The 19,140-nt window shown below is 37.3% G+C and overlaps 1 protein-coding gene across 1 annotated transcript; it reads right to left on the bottom strand.

Annotated features, from left to right (window-relative positions):
* Positions 1–1,064: 1,064 nt before the first annotated feature.
* On the bottom strand, positions 1,065–19,044 carry patl1 (PAT1 homolog 1, processing body mRNA decay factor). The gene is made up of 18 exons (XM_084094423.1): positions 18,931–19,044; positions 18,073–18,175; positions 16,314–16,714; positions 15,431–15,505; positions 15,155–15,352; positions 14,407–14,508; positions 10,806–10,892; positions 9,866–10,059; positions 9,631–9,781; positions 9,140–9,254; positions 8,867–8,964; positions 8,560–8,619; positions 7,914–8,059; positions 7,180–7,339; positions 6,535–6,660; positions 6,349–6,440; positions 4,242–4,391; positions 1,065–1,595 (listed from the first exon to the last, which is right to left on the bottom strand). The coding sequence occupies exons 1-18, from the start codon at positions 18,943–18,945 to the stop codon at positions 1,574–1,576; spliced, it is 2,295 nt and encodes a 764-aa protein (XP_083950549.1). The 5' UTR covers positions 18,946–19,044; the 3' UTR covers positions 1,065–1,573.
* Positions 19,045–19,140: the final 96 nt, after the last annotated feature.

Raw genomic sequence — 19,140 nt, 5'->3', positions numbered from 1 at the left:
ACTTTATAGGGTGTCCTCCCTCTTGAGCTCTCATTATAAAAACACTGCTTTAGCACACAGACCATGTAGAGAAAAGGTAAATGCCATTTCCCCCTGCAAAATAATACCTGCAGATGTATTGTTATAGATTTCTCCATGTCAGATCTAATGTGATCCTACAGTATTCATTTCTACATACCATGGGGCAGATGAAGTCCACAGGAGTAAGAGACAGAGATAAGAAATGAGCAGTTATACTGAATAATCTTAGTTGTGTCTATCAAAGCTCATCTGAATTGAAACACATTAAACAAGAGGTCTAAACAAAAGGAATGGAAATGTACTGTGCTGACAACAGTCACGGCCTTAGAAGGAAAAAAAAAACGCTAATCGGCTTGTGCGCACACTGCTGAAAAAAAAAAGACCCCCATGCCATAAAATAAAATATATAAAGTGCAAAGAGAGTATCACTATAATATTATTTAAAACATGATTTTTATAAGTTATAATGGTTTGGATTATTAATATTGTTTGATGGTAATATTTGTCACTTTTTGGAGATCTAGAACTTGCTGACAAAAGAAGTTATGGAAAAATTATTTAAAATTGATAAGTTTAACCAACCTTTACAACTAAAAAGTGCTGCCACCATTAGACATTATTGACATGCTTGCGTTACTGTAACGGGAATCACCACTGAGAACAATGGTATTTATAAAAGTAGTATACAGTAAACAAGGAAAATTTGTCAAAACATGCATTTGATTACAGTAATGAGAATTTGAGAGGACAATGTGCTTAATTGTCATGAGAATGAAAAATAATCCTAAAAACTGGCTTTATTTTACTCATGGAGAATAGAAGTTCTTAATTTGTCAAAAGTATCATGCAAAAACTACTGTAAAATAAATAGTTGAAAATGCATTTGTGTAATAGCATACTAATTATTCTGATGCACTGTAATCTCAAATTGTGCAGAAAGGTTTTTGGTGTTGTGTTGCTGTGCTGTGCATTAGAAAAGTCCAGGTTTTCCAGTGTTGAAACCCAGAGCACTGGCTGAAGAGACCCAAACACCACAACCGAACTTTGTATAATAGAAAGTTTTAATTTCATGTTTTAACACAGGCATCATGTCAAGATACTTAAAAATGAAGAATACCTTTGTTCAGACCTTCATTTAAACTCACAGACACACTTGCACATTCACTCTTTTGCAAACATACCTCAAGCTGCAGTGTATAAGAAAAATTAAGGTATTAATGTACAGCAAATTTCTCCTCAAATCTATGTGTTATAAATAAGGTCTGATGTTGTCATGATTGAGCTATTTCACAGGGGGAAATGTCGCCACACAATGAGGTCCCTGTCCTGGCTCCTGACCCTAACAGAAGCTAAAATACACATACCTGACCGCCTTTATTGACAAACCTATGGACAACAGTTTTATTACCATTTAAACATTATTTTTAGCTATTGTGATTCTTGAACAAAAAAGGAAAAATGACCTGGCCTCACCCGCCAACATATATCACACATAAAACTGCTCGTTCACAAATACACCAACTCTCAACGACTGCCACGTTTGAAGTCACTTCTACCTGGACAGGGATGTGATCCTGGAAAAAAGAAAGAAGAAAAGGTCAATATAAATGAAAAGGCCCAATCGTCATCATTTGCTATATCCAGCAAAGTAAACCATCAGAAAACTGCTTTTTTCAAGGTAAATTTAGGTCTTTCAAAAACAGGAGACTACACTTGGAGACTCCAAAAGGACACCAAATGATATAAGGAGTCAATATAATTCATACATTTATGCACCAAAAAGCACCTATGAAAAAAAAAACATTACAGAAAAAAACTTTTCAGATTTCACAGTAAAGAGCTTGTTTACATTTTTTGCGATACCGAACAGGACCACATGAGGATGAAAAAACAAAAACAAACAAAAACACCTCCATCTTGACCTGACTGCATGTACTTCCTACAGTACACGGATCCATTCAGAATTACTTGACAAATCAAAACATTATCCTGATTGTGTGTGGAAACAATGTCCTGAATGTACTGAAATGTGTAATACAATGCACAATCAGTGCATTGAGAGCGCATATATATGGTTTGTTTGGTCTGACTGTTTACATGAATTTGCTTACTGGATCATTAGACAGAAAACTTTCCCGGAGTTTAGCGGCTTAAAATTATCTGATCGCAAACAGAGAAGCGTTAAAGGGTTAGAATAGACTTCTAAGACTTCTAAACCTTGTTGTATTATTTTAATTTAATACTGTGAAGCTGCTTTGATACAATCTGTATTGTGAAAAGCGCTATACAAATATACTTGACTTGACTTGACTAAGGTAATCTAACGGTGTGATGTAAATTACGCTAATCAGGGGCGGTTCTAGAGGCGGGGCCACAGGGGCCCTGGCCCCTGCTGAAATCTGATTGGCCCCTGTTTGGCCCCCGTTCCTAGGGGTGGAGGAAAAAATAGATTCTTAGATGTATCGCGATGCGGACGTGGACGATTCTGAATCGATTCACAAATGTCAAAAATATATTTTCTAAAAATATATATATTTTTTTTTCTAATAACGTAATATTGACGGAACGCAAAAGGCGGAACTCTAAAGCGGACGTGCAGTGCGCGGACAGTCTGTGGCGCGCACATAACAGAGTCGCGCACATGACAGACGCATGATGGCTGAGCGCCAAATCCGAACGGCACCCTCTTCGTTAAAAGCTAACGTATGGAAAATTGGCAATTTCATTGTGACCTATTTAGTATTTTTTGTATGAGAGCTGCTTTCTGTATTGTTTAGTTTTCACATCAATATGCTGTAAACCGATCTGTTATACGCAAGTTACGTTATACTGCCCTGCAATATGTGCAATGCCAGTCACAAAAAGTTACATTTTGACTGTGCTCTCTGCAGATGTTCATTCACTTTTTTTGTATAAGCTGTTTTTGATCGTGGTATACAGCAAACATTTCAAGTCATATCTCTTTATTATTTAGTTGTGATTAAGAGCGGCTTTGTATGTTACTAATTATTCAGAATATGCGTATCCACAAGCATTATGTTTGTATGAGAGCTGCTGGTACACCATCCTATATTTATGTTAGTGAATTTGCTTCAGCAAAATGTTTTTGTTTTGTTTTTTGTCTTAAGGATTATATTGCTCATTGGAAATAAGAGGATGTTGGTTAGAAGTCTATTATTAAATGCTAGAGATTCAGAATATGGTGAAGTTTGTATTAATTTACTAAGTTTGCTGCTAGTACAGGCACACATTTATTTTCCTGTTGGTACTTGCAATGTTGGGACATATGCTGGCAAATGTAACCTTACAGTTGACTTGCCAAATCACTTCCATTTGTTTTATTAATAAAATTAATATAGGAAGTATTGGAAGTAAGTTCGTTATGGGTCATCATAAATACTTTGCTTTAAAAGTACCAAGTAGTAAAAAAAAAAAAAAAAAAAAAAACGTTAATAATCGATAATCGTTACCCTCTGAATCATAATCGAATCGTGAGGTGCCTAGAGATTCCCACCCATCAATCGTCGACGAGAAGAGCAGCCGGAGAATTCTTCACAACGATCACAGATGCAATTCCACCCACAAGCAATTAACAATAATTTACTGTTTATAAGCGATGACATGATTATGAAACTTAAAAGGTGGAATTCAGAAAGAAGTGCATTGTGTCCTTTATGCACAGTATAAATAAATGAAAAAAATCATTAAGAACTTTACTGGCTCATAATTGTTTATTAGAGCGTTTGAAAAAGGAATGACTGCCGAAATGTATTTGCACTGTACTGAATAAATTATTTTGTGTGCTTGAATGTACCCTGTATTTGACCCCTGAATGTAACATGTGGCCCCTTAATGGCCCCTGTTACAGAAAAATCCTAGAACCGCCACTGACGCTAATGCTTTATTAATTTATTTGGATTGAGTTAAGGATTGATTTTGAATTAATCTCACGCGTTGACGCTGATGGCCCTAATATATTCTCGATATATAGATGGATAAATAAATAAATGAATTCTCAATAGACCAATGGATTAAATAAACAAAATTATGCTTAATAGATAGACTTTTTAACTAATATACTGAGAAAAATGGGAATCACAAGTATGCACAGTCAATATATCTCGAATATTGAATATTTAATCAATATGAGTCAGGCCTAATGTCTTATTTATATCCATTTTAAAACTTGAGCTTGTGTGTGTTTCTGTGGACAAACTCACTGTAGCTTCTCCTGCAAGAGCTCGAGTCTCTGCCGGTCCACGTATCGAGAGAACAGCGACACTAGGTTTGGAGGAGTGAACAGGGGTGATGAGAGCGCGGAGGACGGGACCTTCAAAAGCTCCCGGGTCACAGAGAACACCAACTCAGTCCTGGAAACAGAAAAAGAAAAGACTGGGAAGTGTGGTGGAAATTCATCTGTAAAATTGCAGTCAGGCCACTCAATGGTTAAAAAAAAATATTTATATATATATATAAAATCAAATATGATTTATTTATCTGTAATAGCGATCCAGGGTACTACCAAAGTATACCTCAGAGAGCTACAAAAAATGAGCTTTAAAATACAGAGTATTTATTCAGTACAACCATACATATTCATGTTGTTGAACAAAGACTTTCAAAGTTGATTGAAAAAACAAATGAACAGATTATCATACTGTATACACTTCTGGTTCACCTTCATCCACCTTGGTCTTCCTCAACATCCCATAATATGCTTACCTTATGCACATAAACCTTTTTTAATTGGAAATATTTTATCTGACTTCCTAGACTCTCCCTAGGCTTGCTGACCTTGACTACAGAGAGAAGCGTTATTCACTAGCTCTTTCTGACAGCATTTGCAGACTAGACTTGAAACATGAAAGGGAGATGGATAAAAGAAACAATATATCTATCAAGAGTGTGATGGAAGGAGGAGGAGGAGGAGTGCCTCAACATTTTCATGCATCTCAGTCAAAATGCAGCTCTTACAAGAACAGCATGACCTCCGTTGGTTAGCGATCCTCTTGAAACCTTCAGTTCATCCCCTTACATTCTTAAACAGCAGTTAATATTCCCTATAAACAATTACTTTGTTCTCCTCCCCTAAAATCCTCTGTCAAAAGCATTATATATATTGAGTGTCAAAAAAAGAAGAGTCTGTTTTCAATACATACAATAAGTAAAATGTTTTGAAATACTGATTTTCACACATGTATGCATATTAAAAAAAAAAGTTCACTTCAACAAGTTATGTAAGGTAATCTCTAGGGATGTGCACAACTAGTCCCACCCCCATGTATCTGTATATGCGGATCCATTTGAAATAGACTCCTCAATCTTTGAACAGTCAAATCCTATACTGAATGCTGCTAAAAACAGCTCAGAAACATGTGATGTGCTTGCCTTGCATTATGATCATTGTGTATTAGACTTAAGTGTTCACTTAAAGGTGGTATCAGCGATTTTAGGCCCAAAAAAGGTCCAAACATAAATGATCACATTCATCTAATCTTTCCTAACGATCCGCTAGCTGCCCGCCCCATATAAGCAGGCCGTCAAAAAAAACGCGTCTCTGTAGGCAGCCTAGGCTCTGAGATCTGCACACAAAAACAACTGGTTTCACCAACCACTCAAAACCAAAATAAATAGTGTTCCAACCAATCACCGACAGGGGTGGGTGTTGTGAGGTTTTGTGCTCGTGCACACGTTTTGAGTGGTTGGTGAAACCAATTGTCTTTGTGTGCAGATCTCAGAGCCTAGGCTGCCTACAGAGACGTGTTTTTTTGACGGCTTGCTTATGGGGCGGGCAGCTAGCGGATCGTTCGGAAAGATTAGATGAATGTGATCATTTATGTTTGGGCCTGAAATCGCTGATACAACCTTTAAGCAACATTAGCCATTATAGACATATTTATTCAAATAAACTGAATCAAGGACCAATTGCAGGACCAATAAGTTCAACCCTAATAGCCTATTATAAACAGATTTCCTCAAATAAAAGTTAGTCCACCTAAGTCAGCATGTTATGGCAAGTGTTCCAGACAAATTGTTTCTACCAGGAGCACTGTAGCCCCTAACTGAACATTTTTAGGAGCACAGGCAGAAAATGTAGGTGCACACCTTTAATCAACCTGCAACACGGTTATTCACATTCCCCCCCGTTTTGACTGAAAATAATATTTCTCTCATAGAAGAAAGAGTAAAGACAAGACTTGATAAACACCAAACTGCCAAAAACTAATGATGATGAAATACTGCAACACTTAACACTTTATTTCAAGAAAGCCTTTGAAAAGACTAGCATTTATATGCGTTTAACTGGTTTAATAGACAGATGCTCACCAGCGGTTATCATCCATGAGCTGACAGTTGGGATCCGAGCTCTGCATCCGCTCTCCTTCACTCAGAATCAGATACAGCAGCGTCACGCCGAACTGACAAACACAACATCATCTTTGGTTTAGTAGTCAGTCAAACAAGGTCGATGCACTACGCCATTATAAACATGAATGAATTTGCCAGTAACACCTTATTTTGCAGCACGAGGGGAAGCTGTCCTTCCCTGCCCTGCAGCTCCTGAAGGAGATCAGTGAGGGAAGTACTTGACATGGCCTGGATTACTGCTGTGACTGGCTCCACCAACCAACACAGTACCTAAGAAAGAAAACATGCAGGCGAGGAAATTTAAGATAAAAGCACACTCCTTTATCCGCGTGCTACTCTTTCCTAGGCTTTCCTGTAGCTCAAACAGTAGAGCGTTGGCGCTAGCAATGCCAAGGTCATGGGTTCGATTCCCAGGGAAAGCAAGAACTGACAAAATGTAAAATGTGTACCTTGAATACAATGTAAGTCGCTTTGGATAAAAGCGTCTGCCAAATGCATAAATGTAAATGTAAAATGTACTCTTAACCTACAAGACTTGCTACATTGAATTGGGTTTACACATCTAATTCTCTTCACTAATGCCGGGGACACATTTAACGACAAGCTGAAACATTGAAGTGAACACACTTACAGACTGTTTCTTACAGATTTTAAACATCGACTGAACGCAACTGTCTCTGACTTGGCGCGTTTGGGCATGATCAGTCGTAAGTATCGAATTACATTCATAATCGGCCTTATAGTCGTTAAGTGCGTCCCCGGCTTAAGATGCATCGTCTGTGGTTATACCTGGTCCTGTTTGTCTTTCTTGGCCAGGGCCGGAAGGTTCCTGGCTATTCCCATGATAACAGCAGCAGCCTGAGGCTGTAGCAGGAAGGGGAGGAGTCTGGAGATGAGGCGTTTCCCCTTCCGCACTGACATGATCATCAAGCACTGCTCATCGCTCACTCTGCAGAAGGATGGAGATCTGTTATGATCTCAAATCTTCAGAAGTCGATACCAATATCAGTGATTTCAAACAATTCTTGACTAAAGCAAAAGCTATGCTGTTTCACACACTTGACCTCGGTTTCACAGACAAGGCTTAAGATAGTCTCAGACTAAAATGCATGTTTGAGCTGTTGTAACTGAAAGCAACTTATACTGATATATCTTAAAATATGTCAGTGCCATTGTTTTGTCTCAAGACGCACATCAGTAATGTTGTTTTAAGGCACATTTATTAAAAGCTACTTAAATGTCTTAATTGAACTAAGGCCTAATTCTGGCTTAATCTAAACCCTGTCTGTGAAACCAGGTCTTAATTATTTTTTTTTTAAAAGTGATTATATACTTATTACAACAATGGGATTTTCAAGTATTTCTCAATTAGGTAGACATTGCTTTTTCCTTATTCAGAAATGGTCAAAACAGTCCAGAATTTGATTCATAAGATCCTGGACTGGGCTTTAATTAGTTTAATGTGATGGTGTGAATCATGCTAACATATGCCTATCCTCATGTGGCTCTTCTGTGGCACTCACCGGTCGTCCCACTCTTTTTCTCGGAGGGAGTTGTAGAGCTGCAGCGTGTGGGTTTTATGCTGTTCTAGCAGGGCATCTCTTTGGTGCTCAGGGGTTTGCAAGAACTTCTTCTCAAAGTCTTGCACTTCTAGCAGTAGACTGTACATCTGCATAACAAAATACACAGATTTTGAATAAAAATACTATGGCTACTAGTGCTTCTAGTGCTTTCAAAATGGCTGAAAAACTAAATTTGAATTTTAGACTTAAATATTACTAATATTCTAATTATATTCAAATTTAAAAGGCATCGTTTCAGTTAGAGGGAAAAAAACCTTTTGCCATTAAATTGTTTATTTAAAACAATGAAATAACAAAACAAAAAAGTGCATAGCTTTAAACTAACATTTATAAATCTAATATTTCATAAATTGCATAAACAATTATAAACATAACAGCATCATGTATTTATGCATAATTTAATACAAAGAGCTGAAGCACCGAGTACTTTTTTTGCTTTTAGTGGAACGGGAACATATTTTAAATAAATATGAATTTATTTTAAATTAGATACATATGTAAATTTGATAAAAATATGAATTTTATTTTGACAGCCTACATGGCTAATGGCTATGAAGGCTCATTATTTCTTTATTTACACTCTTACCTTCTCCACAGTGTAAAGGATTTGTCGTCTTTTATTCCACACCTGCTTCTCTCTTTTTTCCTGTAAAATGACAAAAATGACCATTGGTACAAATAAACTGTTCCATTCCCTAGCATATACCTTTTGAATAAACCATTTATTTATGAAGAAAAAACATTACTAGGTTAAGAAAGATTCTGTGGTGATTATGTTTGCTTTTTTTTTCTTTTTTTTTGTGCATATTTGCAAAGCAGTGTGGGTCCAAGTTACCAAAAAAGAGCCTCATAAGTGGTTTTATATAAAAGGGGCGGGAGTTTAGAGTTCTGACCTCATCATCACTGCGAGTGGTTACCACGGCATCAATCATTTTCCTTGGATTGTTCACACTGGAGACAGTGAGTTTTCCTAACGAGCCGGCAAACTGCACTGTGAACCAAAAACAATCACACAGAGTATTAGACCATTTGACACACCATGTCCTGAAATAAATGCACAATTATATAGCCAATAACAAAATATTAATTTTGGACCCTGGTTGAACTTATGCGATTGTTAAGACAGATATTTTAATAAAGGTCACCGTGTTGCGTATTGTTTTTACCTGGCCGATAGGTGTGCTCCAGTTTTGCCACCTGAGGAGTGATGAGTTTGGTGGTGTGTTCCTTCCTGTTGTCTCTGTCCCGCTCCTGACGCTTCTCCATTTTCTCATAGTAATTCTGCAAAATAAGAATGGTTAAGCATCATCAACAATGATGTTGCTCATATAAAAAAGAAAAAAAGAACTAGTCACAGCAGCATTCGAAAATCATTAGATTGTAAAGTTTGTAGACAAACTTTGATGTTGGCTTAAGAAGTCTGAACGATTTAAATAGTTTAATAAGCTGTAAGTTTGAAGAATTTAAGATTGAAATGGTTTTAAAAGCTTGAAGTTTGAAGGTTAGATAAGACGAGGGGTAGATACATGTTAATAGCATGTCCTATGCTACAGTAGTCAACATTTGAAGTGGATTAAAACCTTTCAAAGTTATACATGAATTTTGAACAATACCCATTCTTGTCTCCCACCGTGCATGTGGGTAAAAGAGTGATAACCTGGTAATAGTAGTCATCCAAATACGGATCTGTGCTTTGAAGCTGCATCATTTGGATTCTCGCCACCCATTCCTTCTCTCTTTGAGTCATTAGATTGCTGTAAGGATCTCGGTTTTTCCTGTCTCCAACACCTCTCCCGCCGACGTGATCACTGAGCACATGAGAGACACAGAAACATTTACATGGGGCTTTTCAAAGTGGTGCATGATCCAGGGCAGAAGCTGATGGTACCCACCCCAGGCCTCTGTTCTGCATCCTCTGGTTGAGCATCCTGCGGTGCTGCGGGTGCAGGTGGGTGGTGTTGTGTCGGATGGGTGCGTGGCTGAGAGGGGGCCCATGGGGACCCATTCTAGGACCAGACGGCCCAAAGAACGGCCTGAAACCCCCAATGCCCCCCTGTAATAATGGAGGAGCTGGACCACGCTGGAACTGACCAACATGAAGATAAAAACAGAGTCTGTCATGTTTCTATGGTACAGTCAAACCAAAAATTATTCAGACACCAGATATCATTTTTGATTTGTTTTACTAGTGGGTGCAGGACACTATAGTTCATTTATGTAAGTGAGGATAGCAAAATAAAGTAAACTGTGACATTATATATTCGTCATACAGTGACTACCAGTAAAATGTATAAAAATTCGGGACCAAAAATGATTCAGACACTTTGACCTGATCATGTTTTGTTCAAGTGTTTTTTCTGAAATTGCTAATAATGCGACCTTTTTACACCACAGACTGAACAAAATTAAGCATTGTTTGGTAATAGGTTGACCTAAATTGGTATTATCTTAAATTTAACAGCTGACAGCTATTCAACCTAATTCATTTGTGACAAAGTTTATGTAAGTTTTGTTATATGGACAAAACCAGTGAAATATCAACTGATTTGATAACTCTGAGTTATTGTCATAATTTATTACCATTTTCTAAACTATAGAATAAACTGTGATAATGTGAGAAATGTTGAAGGTGTCTGAATAAATTTTGGTTTGACTGTATATATACACTATATACTGTGTATGCCATTACGGTCTACTATACTGTATTAAAGTCTTATCTTACAGCAGTTTATGTCAAGTCTAGAAATTCTCTGATCCTCTCCTAGAATTATACATTCAAGAACAAAATCTGTTAAATGAAACTCTTGGGAACTGGTTTGAGGATTCTCTCACCTGAGAGTTGAGCATTTGGGCTCTTTGTATCTGAGACAAAACGGGACCAACACCAGCAGGGAATGGAGAATGAGACAACGGCGAGTTCTGAAAGAGCAGAAGAAAACACTCATTTCAATACTGTTCAGAACCATTCAAAATAAACATGAAACCTTTTTCATAAATATGCAAACACAAATTGTGACTATATACATGTGCTTAAAGGGCACCTATTATGACTCTTTTCACAAAATGTAAAATAAGTCTCTGATGTCCCCAGAGTGTGTATGTGAAGTTTTAGCTCAAAATACCCAACAGATCATTTTTTACAGCATGTTTAAATTGTCATTTTTTGGAGCTCAGAAAAGTGCGCTGTTTTAGTGTGTGCCCTTTAAATGCAAATTAACTAATGCTGCCGGCCCAGGGGGCGGAGCCTCACGAGCTCGTGCTCAGAAGAACCAGAAGGACAATCTCAACAGAAACACTCAGTTGCGGTGTTCATTTCGACTCGGAGTCGGACAATAATGCCCACAGAGCCAGATAATATATGCTGTATAGAGATAGAACAGGTATAGTTTAGTTTAATTATGGTTATAACTTATTTGTCATCTGCTTTTATCCACTATTAATACAAGCCTGCTGTAGCAAACCCCGTCCGAATGATGACCAGTTCAGTGAAGTTTATTGTACATCACACAAAAGATGAAGCAACAGTTTTACTCCAGAGAATCACAGTAAGAGCTGAATTAACACAGTATAAGAAGTGAGCATTAAAGTCTTATCCATAAACTCTCTCTCTCTCCCTTTCCTTATCATCAACATACACAGCGAAGTACACAAAACACTCGTTACAAATATATACACACCTTCTCAGTGGGTGCTTAATAAACTGGTAAACCTTATATCCGTAAAACGACTCGATGAGCTGTGATAAAGTGCGCGCTCTCACTTTCATTTCTGCCGTGGTCAGTAACGTTAGTCCTGTCGCTCTGAAGACCGTAAGCTGGATCACGAACAGTACAGATCCATCCTCGAGTAACAACGAGAGTAAATGAAGACTGATATGTTCATTCTTACATCCAACAACAACACACCTCAATCGCTTAGGAGACATTCTTGTCTACAGCGGCTCAAGCGTCGAACAATGGCGGACTCTGTGTCCAGCTCACTCAGGGCGGGTCTATGCTCAACTGAAGTGTCAATCAACCGTCATGGGCGGGGCCTGTGCAATTCTACGTCACATTGCATAGAATCTGAGAACAGCTCATTCTGAGACAGTGCTTATGATTTATTGAGATTGTAAAAAAAAACACTGGGTGGATTTTTACAGGGTTCGTACACTTTTTCCAAGGTCAAATTCAAGCACTTTTCAAGCACTTTCCAGGTCCATTTTAAAGCTTTTTCCAGCACCTTACACTACCGTAAATTACATACCAATACATACTTAAAATTCTTATTTAGTGTTTTTATCACATCAAAAGAGATAAACAGCCAAATGTTTCATAATAGCAGAGGGCTGCACGATATATAGAAGAAAAATGAGATATGCGATAACTCATTAAATAATGCGATATTCAATATGCGATGCGATAATGCTTAAAGTGTGTCAAATTAACTTAAATTATCTTTAAAATATCTTTAAAATGATATAACCTACACATACGTGTTTCACATTCTTTTTGTGATAAGAAAATATCCCTACAACTTCAAGACAGTGAACATCAGTGTTCTGTAGCATAAGAAGTGTTATTTTAACATCACTGGGGTTTAGGGGTTCAGGTTATCCTATTCCTACATTAGGTTTATTTAACAACAGAAACTGATTAATCAAATGTAAAAATAAACACTGCTTAGTTTTCACTGCATGAATTAAATATACTGATTCTTATTAAAGCTACAAAAGTTAGCCTATTCAGCCAAAAGCAGTGAGCGATTTTCTTTGTCTTTTGTTCATGACCCCAGTTATTGCAAGCCGTTGCAATATGCAATTATGCATATTGTAATATATACATTTGCAATATTTCGATATATTGTGCAGCCCTAATATTTAAGCCAATCACAAGTTTTATTCTTCAAAATGTATCACTAAGTATATAGCCTAAAGCATATGAATAATATACTTTTCATTATATTAATGTCCAAATATTGCTTACCAGATAATGTGATTTATAGGCTGTAAAACTGAATTAATTTCAAATATGAAGACTTAGAAATATTTGACAGGCCTTCCCGTTTTGGGACAATTTATCCCGTTTATAGACGAGGTTTGAACAATAGCTGAGTGCACAGGAACCTGCCTGATAAATGTATTTCATTGCCAAGATGTCTTGGGCCAAGACATAACGTTGGCTAATACATTTACTGGAATAGAGCAGTGTAAATATTGCATAGGGTCATCCTAAACCTTACAGTAACAGTATACTACTTATGACACTGACTGATTTCAGTTCAGCAATCAGCGACTGTTGTTATGCACTGGGCTAACGTTTGCAGGTTAATTTGCACGTTACAGTTCTGTAATTTTGGCAATGTTCACTGCATATTCCACAAATGAACATAACGGACATGCAATACTTACATTACATTATCACACCAAGTACTCTCAGTCACTAATGGCCCTTTCAGATAGGACGCGGACCGCGCTGCGCTATGAAATGAAACCGATATATTTCAATGGCTTGCGCCGCGCGACTCGGACCAAAGCGGAGCTCAGCGAGCTCACGCGCACGCCGCGGTCAAAGTTTAAAATAGTTCAACCGTTGCCGCTGCGTGGCCAATAAAAACGGTGCATCCAAACAACCGCAGAAATCAAAATGAAAACTCCGCCTACTTTTGCTCTGGCCAGCGTAACGCAAATCAATCTGTATCTGATTCTGAAGGGCTACATTTTTTTCTCCATTTAATAATGAACTATTTCGTCAGAAAGATATTTCTTATGAAAGAAATACAGTTACAAATTCAAGCATTTTCAAGCATTTTATCTAAAATTCAAGCACTTTTCAAACCTTGAAAACACAACATCAAAATTCAAGCACTTTCAAGGATTTCAAGCACCCGTACGAACCCTGTTTTTAGCATTCTAGGGTGGTTTTGCTCACACACTGCCAACACACATTTATGTTCAAACACCATGTAAAAGTGTATTTTGCATAATAGGTGCCCTTTAATGCTAAATAAATAGGACAAACTAACTAACTAACAAACAGCAAACATAAGTCAATTCTGATGACAGTATGTGTGTGTGTGTGTGTGTGTGTGTGCATATAAACCAGAGAATATAAACCAGAGAGTAGCTGTAAAGTATAACAGACATACCAATAGTAAAAACAACAAATAATAATAAGATATCACTGGAAAGGTATCAGTAACAGATATATCAATAGAAAAATCCATAAATAATATAAACTATAAACTAATTTCATCAAGAATGAAAAACAAAAACAAAAAGATATGAAACCATATTGTTTGACTTGTAAAAGCAAGTCATACATTAGATGTCCCCTAAAGAGAGCCACCTCCAGGTTGAGCAAATAGGCATCAAACTGCAAAATTGTTCACTTATTCCACTGTATTACAGCATCAGGTGGCTGATGTTGACTTTGTGAAGTGATGTGGGACTCACAGCGATGCTGAGGAGGTTGTTGGGGGACAGACGCTCAGGGAAGGGAGGTGGGTAACGCAGTGGCACAGAGGCTCTCACGTGAATGGCTGAGGGGTGATTATTCTAAAGACAAAAGAAATATCTTGATTCAGTTGAAATCTTTTGCATCACTCATAAGGGTCCATGACATGAGGTGTCCAAGTGCATTATTTCCTTTTAAAATAATCTGATAAGTTCATGACATATATCACTTTAATCTATAAAACCTATTTAGATTGAATTCATTTTTAGTACATTTAAATAACACTTTAACATCCAAAATGTCAGGTGATCAAACTGTCTGAACAAATGAGAAAACCATTTAAAATGGTGTCTTAATAATAATAAAAATTCAACTAAATACTAAGGCATCAATTAAACGGTTCATACAGTATAAACAAATTTGATAAATATCAGTAGTTTTAAAGCTGTTGAGATCATTGAAAAAGCTTTTTTCCATATTCTCACATGTAACGGTGGCACAACTGCAAACATGGCTCTTTTATTGTGAAGTGAAAAGGTAATCATTTTTCTGTTCACCAAAAACTGCATTTATTTGATCAAAATACAGTAAAAACTGTAAAATTGTGAAATATTATTACAATTTCACATAACTGTCTTCTATGTGAATGTATGTTAAAATGTAATTTATTCCTGTGATCGAGGCTGGATCTCAGCATCATTACTCCAGTCTCTCCAGTTACTCCATCTGGACAGGATGCCATCTTACCTGCTGATTGTGGATTTGACTCATGGGCTGTTTTGGAGGTGTTCCAATAGGCACAGCTCTTACAGGTGGACTTCCAATCACAGGTGAGGAGGACCGAGGAGGCGGAACCCTTTCGGACAAATCTCGCCCTTCTTCTCGGAGTTTAGGAGGCCGATTTGGAAGCCCGACCTCTTTGATAATGGACATAAGTGTTTTGTCCTGAGTAGTGAATCAAGAAGATTAGAAGAACAGCACTGAAAGAATGTATAGTTAACTTGAAGAGTTGAAGTGCTTTACCTCTTTCTGAGAGACTAATCCAGAGTTAACAGGACCGAAGCCCATATTGTTCTCCCAAATACTGTGAGAGTTTATCTATGGGGGGAAATATTAAAACAAGATATATTACTATTGTAATTTAACTGTAAAAAAAAATTGACATTGAAAACATGTAAAAGAACACAGTGCCGCACTTCACTTTGAAACTTGCAGCTATTTATATTTCATTAAATCACAGTCTTAGCTATTAAATTATCGCACTAAGCAATATTGCGATTTGGGGTTTTATTTAAATGAATCAATATGACATAATGCCATACCCTATAAAAGTTACCTGCTACAGACAGACCACACCATGATGATGCCATTTTCATGTATCTGATTTACAAATGGATTTACAAACTAATTCATATTAATAATGGCATAATATTATGGGGATATGATTAGGGATGCACGATATATCGGCCACCATATCGGTATCGGCCTATATATGTTCATTTTTAATGTTATCGTTATCGGCCCAATAAGAAAATTTGTCCGATATATCAAAGCCGATAAATAATGGATTATTTCCTTTAGCTGAGACACTTCAGATGAGCACTGTTGATGTCAACATGATTTAGAATTGCTTGAAATATGATTGAAATCACTTCAAAAAAGGACAATACAGTTAAGTGCAACATGTGAAGCGCAAGTCTAGTCATATCAGCTACATAAAAGTATATTGAGATCATCATTATAATTGTGTGCTTGGGACATGGATTTTAATGGTGAAACTGTTTTTGTAATCAGGCTCTCAAAAATTATATAAAAATTGGGATTTATCAGACAATATATCGGTTATTGGCTTTTAAATATAAAGAATTATCGGTATCGGTGCATCCCTAGATATGATCACACAAACCTGTGAAAGAGGAGCCGGCCCTCTGTGCAGGAGATGCTGGTGATGTTGGTAGCTCAACTGCAGAGGAGACAGTCCAGCTAACGCTGAGGGATGCGGAGTCTGACCGGGCAGATTCGGAGGAAGTTGAGATCTGTCCGAGCTGGCGGTGCCCACTCCAGCAATAGCAGGATCCGAGCCCAAGATGAGACGAGTCAATGACTCCGCCAGGTCACCGCCAGCCCGTTCATCTATGTCAGGGTAAAGCCGGGAGGAAGAGGAAGGTGCAGGGAGGGGCGAAGGCTTGGCATTGCTGCCAGCAGGAGGAAGGTCACCGGAGGAGGCATCGTCCGCTCCCGGCAGATCATCTCGCACCAGCTCGTCCAGCTCTGCGAGGCGGGCGTGCTGCTCCTGCCAGTCATCATCTAGAGAGGAAAATATACTTTAATGAGGTGGTGTTACTATCTGATATCAATAGGTGAGTTTGCATGAAGCATTGTATTCCGATTACAAACAGCCCAAAATGCCCGAACCCATTGAAATTTCAGTCGGGTTGAGGGCGGTGGGATACATCTTTTCTAATCCGTTCGATAGGACATGTAAACACTTGATCGGACAGAAAAACGAAACTTGAAATTTCTGCGCATATGCAAAGATGTAGAAAAGGGCGTAATGACGAATGACGCACAGATGGAATGAGCTGATGTTGTTGCTGAATATAATAAACGACTGTAGTGTGAATCTAAACTGATATTAATATTTTTTATTTAGCAATCATTGCATTAAATTGTTTAAAAGTGACAGTAAAGACATTAATAATGTTACAAAGGGTTCCTATTTCAAATAAAAGCTGTTCTTTTGAACTTTCTATTCATCAAAGAATCCTGAAAAATAAAATGTATCACAGTTTCCACAAAAATATAAAGCAGCTCCACAACTGTTTTTGACATTGATAATAAGAAATGTTTCATCAAGTCATCATATTAGAGTGATTTCTGAAGGATCATGTGACACTGAAGACTGGAGGAATGATGCTGAAAAGTCAGCTTTGATCACAGGAATAAATTACATTAAAAAAATATTCACATAAAAAACAGCTATTTTAAATTGTAATAATATTTCACAATTTTTTCTGTATTTTTGATCAAATAAATGCAGTCTAGGTGAGCAGAAGAGACTTACTTGAACAGTAGTGTATATAAAATGCAATATCAGAAGTCCCTGTCACTATATCTCCCAATAATATATCTTAGTAAGATGATATTTATCTGCTTATTTTTAAGACCAATTCTCTGTATTAAATCTCAGTTTTAATTGTGGGAGTAAAACATATGAAACAGTGTAATATAGTGATGATTGAGAGATGAACAAATAAACGCTCCTCAAAATCCTTATGGATCATATTTGTTACATTTTAACAAGATTTTTTTCTAAAAAATTATGTATGGATAAGCAAGTAAACCTAAGTTGCTTCTCTCCATTAAATGTTCTTCTTGAGGTATTGACATTACTAACAATACAAAAGACATTCTTCTGTTACTTTATCAAAACAATTAAAGAATTCACAGGAAAATTACACGTGTACCACGACCTGAGGATGGACATTTTTACAATGATAATAAAATGCCATTTACCTGCTAAACTATCAGAGGGCCTTTAGTAGACTGTGCACAAGTATGTCAGCAAGGTTTTGACAATGTTGGTAATTTAGAGGCCTTAGAGATTCATTTATCAAATAGACACATTTAAAGGGTAAACCCATAATTCCAGGTGTAAGATTTACCGATTGCCCCTGCACCGAAAGTGTCATCATTGAACTGGTCAATTTCCTCTTCTTCCTCTCCCAACCCTTCCTCCTCCTCCAGGGTGCAGTCATCATCAAAAGACTACAAAACAACACAGAAACAGTATACATTTGCAAATCATAGAAAAGTAAGGGAGGAGGAAAACAGAGATCTCAGGGAAAGATGCTGCTGTGTCCACATCCACAGGTATAACACTGTGCTCACCCCAAACTAACATGTTCAGTGTTAGGGTGTATTAATCTCAATCATTTAACGTACACACAAAAGATGCATCAGGTATTAGAAATGCGTAATACACGTTATCAACACTGATTATGTAAACTGCTAAACGCAGTAACACTTGATGATATTGAACACTGCGAAACAGATCAGAAATCTCGCAGAAACTCTTTTGTCATGATAAAATCATGCTCACAGTCGCCAGATACATTGAAAATGCTTGGAAAGTTTAAATAATACCAGTAACGTTAGGTTTAACTTACATTGCTCTTGTTAGTTGACGTAACGTTACTAGCGCGGCCTCGCTAACATGCTAACAAGGCCAAAGGTTTAATATCACACATCTGGGGAACACTGAACGCAAAACGGAGGGTATATGCCAAGGACACAAGCATATTTCATGATGGTTTAACATTTTATCCAATATCAGCACCAGAGAAAACGGACGGTTAGGCCTTACAAACAATTTTAGCTCGCTAACACTGTGGTGTCGAAAAACAAAGCCGTAATTTTCCATCAAAATCTGAGTATAAATCTTCTAAACAGAACCCTTCACATTACTTTTCTTTAAACGTGGCGATTTCGACGTACACCATATTAAGAAAGGACATATTTACCTGAAAACGGAACATGTATCTGTGTTTTTAAAAATGATCTCGTTTAATTCTGCTGCTGCGCGAGACGCCGCGCGCGCTTCTGCTCAGGATTCCTCACGCGCGAGCTTGAAGAGTGAAGTGAAATCACGATACGATTCTATTAGTGACCATAATATTGTTATTTATTTGCTTGCTTTTTCCCCCCTTTAAAAATCCAGTTTTGTATCTAGT

This window comes from Abramis brama (genome assembly GCF_963993115.1).
Source record: "Abramis brama genome assembly, chromosome: 2".
In the NCBI taxonomy this organism is placed as follows: domain Eukaryota; kingdom Metazoa; phylum Chordata; class Actinopteri; order Cypriniformes; family Leuciscidae; genus Abramis; species Abramis brama.
This window is presented reverse-complemented; position numbering and strand designations above follow the sequence as displayed.